General features: G+C 51.6%; 1 protein-coding gene across 1 annotated transcript in view; it reads right to left on the reverse strand.

Annotated features, from left to right (window-relative positions):
- Window positions 1-14,014, reverse strand: part of CFAP77 (cilia and flagella associated protein 77) — a 66,701-nt gene that overhangs the window by 6,653 nt on the left and 46,034 nt on the right. Inside the window, exons 4-5 of the mRNA XM_068155952.1 lie at window positions 4,210-4,312; window positions 2,467-2,562 (exon numbers count right to left, since the gene is read on the reverse strand). Of these exons, the coding sequence (XP_068012053.1) occupies window positions 2,467-2,562; window positions 4,210-4,312 (199 nt within the window). The remainder of the gene's footprint in view (window positions 1-2,466; window positions 2,563-4,209; window positions 4,313-14,014) is intronic.

The following is a 14,014-nucleotide window of genomic DNA, read 5'->3' on the forward strand; positions in this document are numbered from 1 at the left end:
CAGGTAGCACAAGGAGGATGTGGGGAGATGCTCAGGAGTTGACAGAGCCTTTGATTTTTGTGCCAGGTTGCAAATTAAGTCTTTTGCCAAAGGTACCTGAGCAGTTGCTCGTCAATTGCTTATCGCTTATTCATATCTCAGCTCGTTTCATCTGCTGGGGAAGGCAGCAAATGGTGACAAAAGTGGTGTCCAAAGTTGCTGCATTTCTATTTTTAGTGTGGTTTCCTCCTCTTCCTTTGGGCCAGTAAAGAGAGGGCGGAGGCAGAGCTGCCAGCCCGGGTGGAGGCAGAGCTGCCAGCCCCACCAACCCAGGAGGAAGGAAACTTGCCAGCCCTGGAGGTGTTTAAAAGATGCATGGAGGGAATGGATTTAAGCTGGAAGAAGGTGGATTTAGGTTGGAGATCAGGAAGAAATTCTCTACAGCGAGGCTGGGGAGGCACTGGCACAGGTTGCCCAGGGAGGCTGTGGATGTCCCCTCCCTGGAGGTGTTCCAAGCCAGGTTGGGTGAAGCCATGAGCAACCTGGGCTAAGTGGAAGATGTCTCTGCCCATGGCACAGGGGTTGGAACTGGACGATTTTTACTGTCCCTTGTCCCTCCTCCCTGGATGCTGTTCGTGGGAGGGAAGGGAGGAAGAGGGAAAGGAGAAAGAGGAGAAGAAAAGACCTGGGGAGGGAGGTTTGAGAGCTGCGGCTGCGGGAGGAACCCAACCACAGTCATGGATGAAAGGCAGAGGAAAGCACGAAGGAAAACACAGGCTGAAAAATGAGTAGTGATGGGAAGGTCTGGGGTGAGAGGAGCTGTAAAGAGGAGGCTTGCCCCAGTATCTCGTGTGACTTCCACAAGCTGTTTAACAGCGATCGGTCATGTTCCCTGCCTGACACCAGCCGCAGCAGCAGCAGCTCTGTGCTGACAGGCAGCAGGGATAAATGATTACTGACATATGCTAATCGGACAGTCCTAGACAGGGCAGAAGAGGAATACATCAAGGTGGTGCAAAACCACACTTCTTGGTCAAAACTCTCCAACTTGTACAACTAAATCAGCTTCAGGAAGTCGCAGGGTTTTGTCTTTGGCTTTAACTGTGGTTAAAAACCAACAGCCTGGGGGGAAAAGAAACTCCAACCCAACCCATCAGAACTGGGGCTGGGATGGAGGGCTGGGAGGCTCTTTGCAGTGGTTTCTATCAATCCTAGAATCACTGAATGGTAGGGGTTGGAAGGGACCTCTGAAGATGCAGCCCTGCTGCCAAAGCAGGATCAGCCAGGGCAGGTCACACAGGAGCACATCTAGATGGGGCTTGGAAGTCTCTGGAGGAGACTCCACTACCTCTCTGGGCAGCCTGCTCCAGGGCTCCAGCAGCCTCACATCAAAGGAGGTTTTCCTCATGTTGAGGTGGAACTTCCTGGGTGCCAGATGTTGATGCCAGGTATGATTTTGGCCATGCAAACTCCCTGCAGGGTTTCAGTGCTTGCAGACTTTCTGCTGTCTCTTCCCCATGCTGTGTGCCCAACTGCTTTCCTTCCTTCCTTCCTAAAGTGGTCCCAAACAAAGCTGTCAAATATCCTAGAGCCCAGCAGGATGTGGAAATGAATTCAGGGAGATGTTTAGATCCCATTGCTAGAACAAGAGGTCTTCACCTAGTCTCTCTTTTGGATCAGTTAAGGAGGTCCCATGAACACCTGGAGCCTGGCTAGACTCTGTGCTCTGTTCCAGGGTGAACATTGTCAGCCAGGTAGTTCAGAGACCTCTCAAGAGTGCAGGCTTCCTGGAAAGGATCATAGGATTGTTTTGGTTGGAGATAACCTCCAAGATTGAGTCCAACCTTCAGCCCAGCACCACCATGGCCATCAAACCATGTCCTGAAGTGCCATGGCCACAGGTTTCTTGAACACCTCCAGGCATGGGGACTCCACCACCTCCCTGGGCAGCCTGTGCCAATCCCTGACCACAAAGAAATAGTTTCTATAGGAACCTAAGTCTCCCCTGGTGCATCTTTAGGGTATTTCTTCTTGTTCTATCACCTGATAGAACCTGAAAGTTCTAAACCTTGGGGTGGAAATGGTTCTTGAAACTTTTGGCATGGCTTGAATTGGTGACAAAATGCCAGGCTGCAGGTTTGTGTGCCCTGCTTGTGTTGGGTAGTTGTGGGGACACCAGCAGAGAGCAACTGCTAAGAAAGAGGTAGAAAAAAGATGTTCCTCATCTCCTGAAGCTCCTGAAAGTGCACACAAGCTAGAAGAGAAGTCATTAAGCCCTTATCTGGGCAGCTGCTGCCTTTCTGCCAGGGCTTATGGTGGCAAAACAATCCCAAAGGAGTTGATGGTTGAGCACATCCAGAGCAGGACCGTTCTGAGGTGTGGCTCTCATGGAGCTCCAAGTTCAGGTCCTTGTGTCTACCTTCATCGTGTGCTGAGGGTTTGGGCAAGGTTAGATGATGTCCTTGGGTCCAGCCAAGGGCTCCCTACCTTCTCCAAACGGGGCAGGTGCCAGAAGGACTCCTCCTGTGCCGGGGCTGGCGCTCTCCGCAGCAGCGTGGTGCGGGTCTCGCGTGCTTTGTCTTTCTGTAACCAAAAGTGGAGAGGAAGGGAGGAAGGGGCTGAAGGGGCTGCCCAGATACCTGCCCCAGGCTGCTGTCACCCTGGGCAGTAGCAGAGCTCAAGGTCACCATGGACTGATGATCACAAATGGCTGATCTGGGTAGTTTTTCCTTGTGTATGCATCTAACACTGGTATCAAAAACACACTGAGGGGAAAGGAAAAACTCAACCCAGGAGCAGCTGCCAGCTCTCAGGGTCTGCTTTAGCAGCATCCCAGGGAGATGACCACTGCCTGCAGGGAGCCCTGTGAGCTACAGCTAGGGCTCAGCACTGGCTGGGAAAGTCATTTCCATCACTCCTACCATGGGGGAAGGGTTTCCTGGCTGTCTGGTGTGTGTTCCTCTCCTGATTAATTGCAGCTTAGAGGTCTTGATGGTTCCAGCAAAGGCAGCGCGGAGCACTGTGTGATGTTTTGGCCACTGTGTGCTGCTTTGCCCCCTGTGTGAAAGCCTGAGGAATCTCTGGCTCTGTGCTCCAGGATGTAGGTTGGTGTTGCTGGCAGGAATGGGTGGCTGCAGGCTTTGGGAACTTGATGGAGGGAATGTAATGATTAAAGCCATCAATCATTAACAGATAAGGTGGGGATGCACTTTCCAGCACCCTAGGCTTGTGCATTCATAAAGTAGCTGCTAATTAAGACCACTCTATTCTTGCACTTCAACCATAAAGCATCGTTTGTGATGGCAGCAAGCCCATTGAAATTGGTCATTACCATATTAACTCGACTCTTCCTTGAGCCATTAACTAATAAAACAGTCGTTGGCTGCTTTTAAATGTTATTGCAGTACTGGGGTGCTGAACACTAACAGCTGCTGAGGGCGCTGGCATCAACCAAGCCATGCCAGGAGCAGGGCTGGTGCTGGCTCTTTGAATGTTTGTTGGCTGTCTGGATGATCTTTAAGGTCCTTTCCAACTCAACCAATTCCATGATTCTCTGATTCCATGGCTCTGATTCCATGAGTCTATGCACTCTGACAGGTAACCTGAGTAGGGCTGATGCTGTCCAGTGGACAGTCTGCAGAGCTCCTGGGGTGAGGATGACACCCAAGATAATTCAAACCTGATTTCTTTGTGTTTTACTGCTGTGATGACATTGAAAAGGAGGCCCAGAGCCTGCATTTGAATTGCTACCAGGAGTTTGTCTGAGCACCTCGTGACTAGAGGCATCCTGATGAGGACAGATCCTTGATGATTGCTGTAAAGGTGTCTCTGTGGGACCAGCACCGCTGTGGGACTGGTGTCCAAGCCTTTGAAAGGCCTTGGCCAAAGCACTGCTGCCCTGGGGAGAGCTGTCTCAGATTCTGTTTATATTCTCAGGTACAGAAAGTCTTTACCAAGACCTCACCTTCCCTTTTGTCTTTGGTGCTGTGATTTGCATGGCTGGGGTTCACTCCCAGAGCTGCTGGCTGAAGCCAGGCATCTTGGCTGGGGAGAAGCTCATCTTTGCTGGCTTTCACCAGCCTCCTAACAGTCAGGGAGGAAGTTTTCCCAGCAAAAAGCTTTCCCCATGGCTGGGAGGAACCCATCCACGGTGGGGTAGGCCAGCAGGGGGGTCCTGCCTGGTAGCAGTGGTGTGCAGAGCAAGGGAAAGCTCTGCTGGGGCGTGATCACCTTTTTCTTTACCACTCGCTGGGCTACTGCCAGGGCTCTCTGCTGCTCCATCCACAGCTCCTTGTATTTGTGTTGGAGGAGGTCATAAATGGGGGTGGAAGGCCTGGAAAACATTGGAGAGAGAACAATATCATCTCCAGGGCTAACAGCTCTCTGCCTCCCCACACTGGCTCCTCTCTCTGCTCCTGGAAGGTGTGGCTGCTGAGAACATGAATTAACCTCCCTGGGAAAGGCTTTCTCTGCAAGCAAGGCTCAAACCTACCTTCATTTGCAGCACCACAGCCTGCACATGCTGCGGGTAACCTGGTGCACAGTTCTGTTAGGACATTCCCCAGGACAGGCACAACTTGTGTCTTTGCACCACCTTTCACAGAGCCCATATCACCATCTCTGCTCAAGCAGAGGGAGGGCCATGGAGCACCACAGGCTGTGGCTCAACCCTGGGCCATGCTATGGCTCCAGGAGAGCACTTCCCAGTTGGTACCTGGTGGTGGGTAATGAAAGCCCTGACTGGGACAAGGTCCAGAAGAAGAAAGCTGAGCCTATGTGCTGCTACTCTGGAACTCAGAGGACCAAGCAGATGTATTTGCTCCCTGAAACAGGGTACCAGGGAGCATCCTGGCCAGGAGGAGGCAGAGGAGCTGCAGACTACAGGAAAACAGTGCTTTGCTGGCTGGGGTCCTGTTGAGATGCTCTGAGCTGGCATGAAATTGCCCAGCTTGTGGTAGAGCTCTAGACTGCAAGTGTTGAGCCTTGCTCCTTGCAAGTGAGGATGCTTTAGCTTCATCAGCCAGCATGGGAGGCAGACCTGGCAGTGGCAGCAGCAGAGTTGTGGCCTTGGGGGACAGCACATCACTTACTGCTGTGGCCTTGCTGCTCCTTCCCCTCAAAAAACAAACACTTGAGGGTGATGCAGAACCTTGAGCTCAACTTCTGTTTGTCCTGGCCCGTGTATATCTTGCTCAAGAGGACTTCTCCCATCTCAGCAGCAACCAATGTCTGGAGCCATCACCCCCTGCTCTCTCCCAACTGTAGCCCACTGCCTTCAGCTGCAGCTCTCATAACAAAGGCAGAATGTTCCCTGCCTGTCTGGACCAACAGCAAGGTACTGGAGCCCTGAGATGACTGCTGAAGCACTTCTGGGCCACCAGCTCCACCAGAAGGTTGTTTTATGCAGCCTGTGTGCCACAGAGTGAGTTGGTGCTTGGTGGCTTTTGGCAGGAGTGTGCCCAAACTGGGGAGCAACCAGTTTGTAGCAGCCTGGAGAACCTCTGATGATGAGGGAGGGCTCCAGCAGCTCGTATGCAAATAGTAACTCTTCTGCTTCTTGTTCCTTCACCCCCGTGGTGACTTTTATTACTTAATTATTGCACTCCACATGCTTCAAACCAGCCTAATCTATGGTGGTGTTTTCTAATGATACTAGATGTGCAATCCAGCAATATCCATCCCGAGGGGGCATTCATATCAGAGGAGACATCCTTCTGCAGCCCTCCTCTCCCACAGATCACAGGCTGCAGGGCTTTGCAGGGCTTGCCTTACAAATCAGCTCTGCTGCTCCCCAGACTTGGTGCCCAGGGCCACACTGACCTTCACCCTTTCTTGTGCCTCCTTCTCTCCTCTCCTTCCCTTCCAGTTTGGCATTTCCTACTGATCAGAGCTGAGGGGGGAGAAAAGGGCTCTCAGAGGATAAGAAGGTGGCAAAGCTGTGGTCAAGTGGCTGATTGTGCTCGTGGGTCTCCAGCCTCATTGCGTTGTGGTGGTCCTCACCATGTGCTGCTGCCAGCCTTGCTCATGGGCTCATTCCCTTGGCCTGGCCCTTTGCTCTCCAAGGCAGGAGCTTCCCTGGTGTGGAAGGGCTGCAGGGAAAGACAGAGCCCTTTGTCTGTGGTGCTTGAGTATTGATTTGATTTTGGTTTTAGCTCTTAATTGTGGTAGCTGAATGTGTTCTCACATCTCTATGGAGGTGACTTTTACCATCTCCAGTGGACCAGGCAGTTGGTGACTGATTAGTCCACAGCTGGCTCGTAAGTAAATGCTTGAAAGGACACATTTGGGTTGGTGCTCTTCAGAGATCCTTCCCTGCCGTGTGATTAATCGCGTTTAAGTCCTGAACCAGCAAAATATAGGCTCCTGCCTGGGCTGCTGCAGGCAGGCACTGCCTCTGAAATGGGTGGGAATGGTTCCTGTGCTGAGCTGTGGATCTGAGCTCTGGTGGGGCTGTAGGGTGTGAGGCTTCTCCTGGCTTCTCCTGCCTCCTTTGAGGGAAGCAGTGAGGAGGAGCAGGGGGCAGCAGGTGACACTTCTCTGCCCAAGGTCACAGCGAGGTGGTTTGCTCTTTGTAGGTCAAACTCTGCTCTTCTTGGGGTGGGGTGGGGGGAACTTTGGCCTCACTATTGGCAGTGTGGCAGTTGCTTACTTGCAGCTGGCCTTTGGGACAAGCTCCTCTTGCTTTAGCGCTGCTTAAGGGCGGGAACGAAGGGTTTGGGTGTTCTGCTTCCTTTTGTCACCCTGAGCTGGGAGGATTTGGCTGTTTGTGGTGTGTGGCTGCTGTGGGGAGAGTGAGGGGAAGAAGCACCCACTGGAGAAAAAAAAACCCAACCACTTCTGCTGGATTAAACTCCACCTCCTTCAGGGGAGCTCAGATCATCTGGGTTTTGGCACCAGCGCCCTGCCACAGAAAGGGAAGGGAAAGAAGCTCTGATAGGGTGTGACAAATTATTTATAATTGTGGAAAAAGAAGAAGAAGAAGAAGGAAATTAATGAAAGAATCAGGTGCTTCCTTTTATAGTCAAATAGTTGGAGCCACTTCTGGTGCTTGACAATCCCTAAATATTTTAGAATTTATCTGTGCACACTTTCAGAACTATTATCCCTCAAGCAGTCCCTGTCTCTCTAATAGGCTCTCTCTCTAATTTACTTTCAAGAGGCAGGGTACAGACCTATTTTCCAACTGCAGTGACAAGCTCCTGCTAACTTGGTTACACAATGTGGTGCTGCCAGCCTGCCAGGAAGCTCCTTGCACAAGGAGCTGCAGCCTGCCTAATAGGGCTGCCTGGCCAGGAAAACAACCTTAAAAAAAAAAAAACCCAGGCATAATAAAGTATTAACAGTGTTAAAATAAAACCAGTGTAGGCCTTAAATGAGCTACAAACCAGTTAAATCTATTTTATTCAGCATGAGCCTTCAGTGCTTTTGCAGCTGATACCTCAGAGCTGGGATTTAGCTGAAATGAAGGCACCAGGGACATGCAAGAGAAATGGTAATTATAATTTGCAAACATTAGGCTGACACCTTCCTTTCCTTTCCCTCCCTTCCCCTTCCCTTCTCTTCTTTCTCTCCCTTTTTGGGGGGTGTGTGTGTGTGTATAAATTCTGACAGCTGTGATTTGTGCCCTGCCAAATACTGCTCCGGCAGCTTGGGCTGGGGCTCCCTTTCTGGCAGCTCCTCCTCGGAGCCAGCAGCTCATTAAAACTTTGGAGGCAGAGAAGTTGCCGAAAAGAGGGGAGAGAGGCATCAGAACCATCGGGGGAAGGGAGGGAGGTGGGGAAAGGCTTTTGGTTACAGGCTCCTTGAAAGGTGCTTGAGAAGGGAGCCTTGGGTCTGACAAACTGGAATTTTAGTACTCCTCTCCCTTCACAGTGGGGCAAAATAATTGGTCATCAGTGACTACTAATTTGGTTTAGTAGCCAGAGGCGGTTTTTTTTTCTTCCCGGGAAATCAATGCCGGCGCCGAGGTCTGCTCAACGTTGATTCAGCTCAAGATGGGTCCTCATTTAGCTCTTGATGCTTCTTCCACCGGAGACAGCTATTTTGTTAAAACGAAATTAAAACCTGTCCATAAGACTGGGCTCGGGGAGAGGCAGCCGTCAATGCCACGCTGCTCTCGAGGTTTCAAGGTTGTCAGCCTCCCTTCAAAACTTCTTCTCAAAGGTTTTACAGGCATCAGCTGCACACACACACACACACAAGGAAAAAGGCATGTAAAAAAAGGTGCTTGGCAAAAATGGATGCAAAGGGGCTCAGGAAGGGGCTTTGCATCTGCTTTAAAATGTGCTGCAAGAGGGTAAAAACCTTGCCTCCTGATTGCCTGTTTCTTGTCTCGTTCAAAGTATTCCCTGTTAATGTTTTAGCATCAGCTCCAGCCCTTGGGTTTCTTTTCTTGTTGGCTCTCTGGGTAGCCAGAGCATCCTTCCTGCTGCTGCTCAGGATGGCTGTGCTGGGGGGAGTGGAGCAGAGGACACTTGCTCAGGCATTGCTTCCCCAAGCAGCTGCACAGCTGTTTGGGTTGCACCAAAAAAAACCCCAACCCAGCCTGAGCTGATTTCAGCAGCAGCTTAGTGACAGCAGGACCTGGCCCTGCATGAGCGTTCTGCAACAGCTAAGTCAGACAATGGAAGCATTTTGCAGCCCTGGTATCAAAACTCTGTTGTTTGTCCTGGAAAATTTAACTGCTTCCTGAAAGGTCAATGAGGTTTCAGTGGGGTTTAGTCCTTGCTGGTGTCCTTCCATCTAAGATGATGAGCTTCTGCACAGCCAGGATCTGGTTTGGGGGTCTTCAGTCCATAGAGGAGACAGCAGCAGGGGCCACCACCTTTGTGTTCCTCTCTGGTGTACTCCACGATGGGAAGGGTTGGGCTTGTGGTATTCAGGTCCATAGTGAGATCTTCCCCTGGCTCATGACCAGAGCAGTTGAACTGGCTGCCACCAGCTTGTTGGGAACCAGTTTGGTCTCCAGCATCTCTGGAGTGTGGGGCTTCTCAGTGTTGCTTGCACAGACTGTCTTCAGCACATAAAGCACAAGCTGGGGTCGGTGATTCTGCCTGGGATGCTGAGCTGCCACCAAGGCAGGCAGCAGCAGGGCATCAGTCATAGAATAGCTTGAGTTGGAAGTGACCTTAAAGATCATTTAGTTCCAACTCCTCTGCCATTCAACACCTTCCACCAGCCCAGGTTGCTCAAAGCCTCATCTAGCCTGGTCTTAAACACTTCCAGGGATGAGGTGTCCACAGCCTCCCTGGGCAGCCTGTTCCGAGTGTTTCATCATCCTCATAGCAAAGAGCTACTTCCTAATACCCAACCTAAATCTCCCCTGCTCTAGTTTCAAACTATTGCCCCTTGCCACAGGCCCTCATGTTCAGGTCCCTCTGCCCCAGAAGGGGACTGACAGCCCAGGACAACTCTGATTGCATCTCCTTGTGCTGCTCTATCACCTCCCTCCTTACCGATGGGCCGGAGCTAGCAATCCATCTACCGCTAATTTGTCTCTGTGTAGCCCAGCAGGAACCTGGGGTATGATTACAGCTCTGGCCCTTGTGTGAGAGCCTGCACGGCTCCAGCATCCCCCTGCAAACCGCCTGGCTCTGCCTTGCCTTAATTGTTCCCCTTTGGCCAGTGGACCTGTCTCTTCTAACAAGGGCAGCGAGGAGGACCGAGGTAATTGAAGCACTTAGCCACCCTCCCCAGCATCGCCTCCTGCAGCTAATTGGGAAAGAGGGCCCTGGGCTCAGCCTGATTTCTTTTAATTGTTTGTGGGTTTTGCATGAGGGTGAATGGCAGAAGGGGGACGAGCAGTTAGTGGCGGCTTCTTGACTTGGAAATTCGTCTAAAGGGTCACTTACAATTTGTTAAAAGGCTTTTTGGGGGCGCGGATTCAATTAGCGGCTGCCGGCTGGGGGCGGAGAGATGGCAGAGCGAGCAGGGAGCCAAGCTGAAGGCTCTTCATTTCCCTAAAGCTCGGGGGCTGTGTGGTGGAGTTAGAGGCCTCTTACAGCTTTATGGTCCTCTAAATAGGTGCTGGCAATAAACCCGTGGAGAGACCTGAAAGATCATTTTTAAATGATCTCCACTTGTCCTCACTTTCCATTAACCACTGAAGAAAACAACAAGAGAAAAATGGGTAGAAAACACTCAGGGACCAATTTTTGGTTGGTTGGTTGGTTTTCCCCCCCTCCCCCCTTTTTTTTTTCCCCCCCTTCCCCCCCCAGTCTCTGAGCTGGTAAAACTCTCAGCTGAAACAGTGAATCTTCCACCCCTGCAGCAAGTGCAGGAGCTGCGCTATCAGAGGCCTGAGCTCTCCAAAGCTGCTTTTACAATCCCTTGTAATTTGGGCAGGGGAAATAACAATATAAATGATCTTCACTGTGGGCAGTGGCTGCTTCTAAGTGTCAGAGGATCTGTTATTTTGCTCAGAGGGCTCGTATGCAGAGGACAGTAAAAAGAATAAAATCCATTGTAAACATGCACTTTACAAGATTTATCAGGTGCTCAGAGCTGTGCTTAGGAGCACACAGGGCTGCAACAGCACCAATTTGCTTTACTATTCCCTGCCAGGCCGGGAGTGAGATGTCTACTTGTGACAGTGCTCAACATGGCTTGCAGTGGAGATGCCAAACCAGCTCTTAGTCATCAAATCACTGCCTTTACAAGCTGGAAGTTGGGCTTTAAAGTTGGGCTGGGTTTATTTCTTTGGGGGGGAGCTTTTGGCTGACTTTAATTGGAGATTTTGGTTTGATGGCCATGGTGGGCTTAGGTGGATAAATCTCAGCTCTGTGGCTGATGTGCAGGACTTGAATGCTCTGCAGGCCATGGCTTGGCTGCTTGTTTTCATGGGACCACAGAATTGTTTTGGTTGGAAGAGATCTCTAAGATCACCAACTTCAACCTTCAGTCATGACCATTAAACCATGTCCCCACGTGCCATGGCCACACATTTCCTGACCACCTTGAACTGCTTTCTCTTAAGCCAAGAAGGAGGGACTGCTCAGGATCTCAGGTAGTGATAGGACTAGGGGGAATGGAATGAAGCTGGAGGTGGGGAGGAAGTTCTTCCCCATGAGAGTGGTGAAGCCCTGGAATGGGTTGTCCAGGGAGGTGGTTCAGGCCCCATCCCTGGAGATGTTTAAGCCCAGGCTGAATGAGGCTCTGGCCAGGCTGATCTAGTGTGGGGTGTCCCTGCCCATGGCAGGGGGGTTGGAACTGGATGATCCTTGTGGCGCCTTCCAACCCTGCCTGATACTATGATACTAAGAACCTGAAATAGAAGACCTCTAAGTCATTGAGTCAACCCCAGAACCATAGAATTGTTTTGGTTGGAAGAGATCTCTAAGATCACCAACTTCAACCTTGGCCATTAAACCATGTCCCCAAGTGCCATGGCCACACATTTCCTGACCACCTTGAACTGCTTTCTCTTAAGCCAAGAGCCTGAAGTAGAAGACTCTAAGGTCATTGAGTCTACCATAGAATCAGAGAATTGTTAGGGTTGGAAGGGACCTCAAGGATCATCCAGTTCCAACCCCCTTGCCAAGGGCAGGGACACCTCACACTAGATCAGGTTGCTCAGAGCCACATCCAGCCTGGAACCATCAACCTACACCACCATGGTCATTAAGCCATGTCCCCAAGTGTCACATCCACAGGTTTCTTGACCACCTTGAATTGCTTTCTCTTAAGCCAGGAGCCTGAAGTAGTCAGAAACAGTTAGAGCTTCAGTAGGTAACCACACCAGAGGACAACCAGCACCTTCCTGGGGTGCTCAGGGGTTTTGGAGGAGAGCTTTCTGGCCAGGCACGAGGCAGCAGGATCCAGGCAGATGTAGCTGGGAGCTGAGCAGGCTGTGATGCTCACACAGGGATGGGAACAGGTACCCAGCCTGGAATGTCTCCAGCTGAAGGAAATTATTCTTGAAATAGAAATTCCTCTCTTAGCAGTGTGAGGCTGGTGGCAGAGGCTCTGTGCCTCTCGTGGTGGAGCTGCCTGGGATGTGTAATTACCTGAGCTGGTGGAGCTCTCTTGCATTCTTTTCTGGTGCCTTCAGCCTGACAGTGATGCCAGTCCCTGTGTCCTGGCTTTACATTCTGTTTTGTCAGTGCTCAGCTGTGTTTTCTACAGCTTTTGTTTGCTCCAATCTTTTGCATCTTTGTGGCTTTGCATCCTCCTCTCTTTCTTTGGCTTCCAGTGAGTAGATGTGGGCTTGCTGTACCCTTCAGCTTTCTCCAGGATGGTGACTGCAGCACCTCCCTGGGCAGCCTGTTCTGATCCCTCTTTCAGAGAAGAATTTTTTTCCTCATCTCCAACCTAACCCTCCCCTGGCCTATTTCAGGCTATTTCCTCTCCTTCTATCATCTGGTGCTAGGGAGAAGAGACCAACTTCTACCTCACTCCAACCTCCTTTCAGGGGCAATGAGGTCTCCCTTCAGTCTCCTTTTCTTCAGACTAAGCAACCCCAGGTCCCTCAGCTGCTCCTCCCCAGCTCTGTTCTCCAGACCCTTGACCAGTTTTGCCCTTCTCTGGACATGCTCCAGCCTCTCAGTGTCTTTCTTGGATTGAGGGGCCCAAAACTGAACCCAGTATTCATGATGCTGGAATAGCTTTTATTTTCCCCAGGGCCATGCATTAGTGTCCTGAAATGCTCCTTAGGTGTCTCCAAAGTAACCCTACCCTTTGTCAAAGAGGTGCTGGGAGTACCTCAGCACCTTTAGGACAGCCTCCTAGACTTCTGTTCTGGTTGTGTGCAAGCTCCAGGGATCCTTTGGGTGGGAAGGCCACTTGCAGAGCAGAAACCATGAGCACTGCAACCTCCTTTCTCAGGGAAGGTGAAAGATAAGGACAGAGCTGAGCCAGGAAGCTGCAGGCATGGCCAAGGTAACAGCTGAGCTGCTAAAGGCCGATGAGACAATTGTCAGTGGGGCTGTAGGACTGTTGTAAACGATACAAAGGGAAGAGTTGGTGCTGGACAACGGATCCTTGGCCAACTGTAACAGTTGGAAAGGAGGCTGTGGTGGTGAAATGCTTTGGAGAGGTGAGTTTGCTGCAGGAGCACGGTGAAAGCAGCTGCCAAAGGATCAAGAGAGAGAATGGGAGGTGGAAGGGTGGGAGGAGATGGAGTTGTTAGGAAAATGGGATGTAAAATTGAGGAGAGGGATGGCTGAAGAGAGGGCAGACGGTGAGGGGGGGACCCGGCAGGAGCCATGGGGATGACAGAGTGCCAGGGAAATCCTGCCAGCACACCCAAGGTCAGCCCAACCTACAGGCCAACTGCCAAGTGGATGGCAGCACGTGGGAGGTGGCAGGGGTCTGGCCAGGCAGGGTTTGGGGGAGGTACAGGTGTAGCATGGCTGTGCAGTCCTTGCCTGGGGAATGTGCTCTAGGACACACTGTGCTGAGCTGGGGAACCTGCACTACCCAGAGGAGGAGGAAATCCTCTCTCTACAAGCAGCCTGTGGACCTGGTGCTGAGGAACGTGTTTTAGTGTTGACCCTTCAGTGCTGGGTCGGGGGTTGGACTGGATGAGCTTGGAGGTCTCTTCCAGCCAGATGTGTTCTGTGATTCTGTGCCTTGAGGGCCTTGAAGGACCTTTCCACCCACAGGGACCCTGTGGCTCTGTCAGCCCAGCTCCTGCACTCGGGGGGCAGTGCTCTCTTGCAGGCTGTGGCTGGCACAAGGCAGCTCAGGCAGAGACTAGAGGCTGGAGCATGGATTGGGGAGAGCCTGCACTGGAGGATGCCCCATGGGGGCAGCGGGGACCCCACCACCTCCTCGTTACTGCTGACCTTGGCACGAGCACTGCCTGCTGATGGATCGGCTCTGGAGCTGGACAAGCCCCTGGGGGCCCACTGAATTATCTGTTATTGTCCCACCAGTGCCTCCCCTGACCCCCCCCAGCTCTGCATGCCACAGGCATCAGGGAGGGAATAAATCTCTGTCTGATCCTGAGAGCGAGCAGAGGGAGCGAGAGCAGGGAAAAGGAGAGATGAAAAATGTCCTTTTTATGACTCTCCCCACAAAGCTTGGCCACATGATC

This window comes from Melanerpes formicivorus, unplaced genomic scaffold (genome assembly GCF_026170545.1).
Source record: "Melanerpes formicivorus ecotype bairdi unplaced genomic scaffold, bMelFor1.0.p_v2 SCAF_33, whole genome shotgun sequence".
Taxonomy (NCBI): Eukaryota; Metazoa; Chordata; class Aves; order Piciformes; family Picidae; genus Melanerpes; species Melanerpes formicivorus.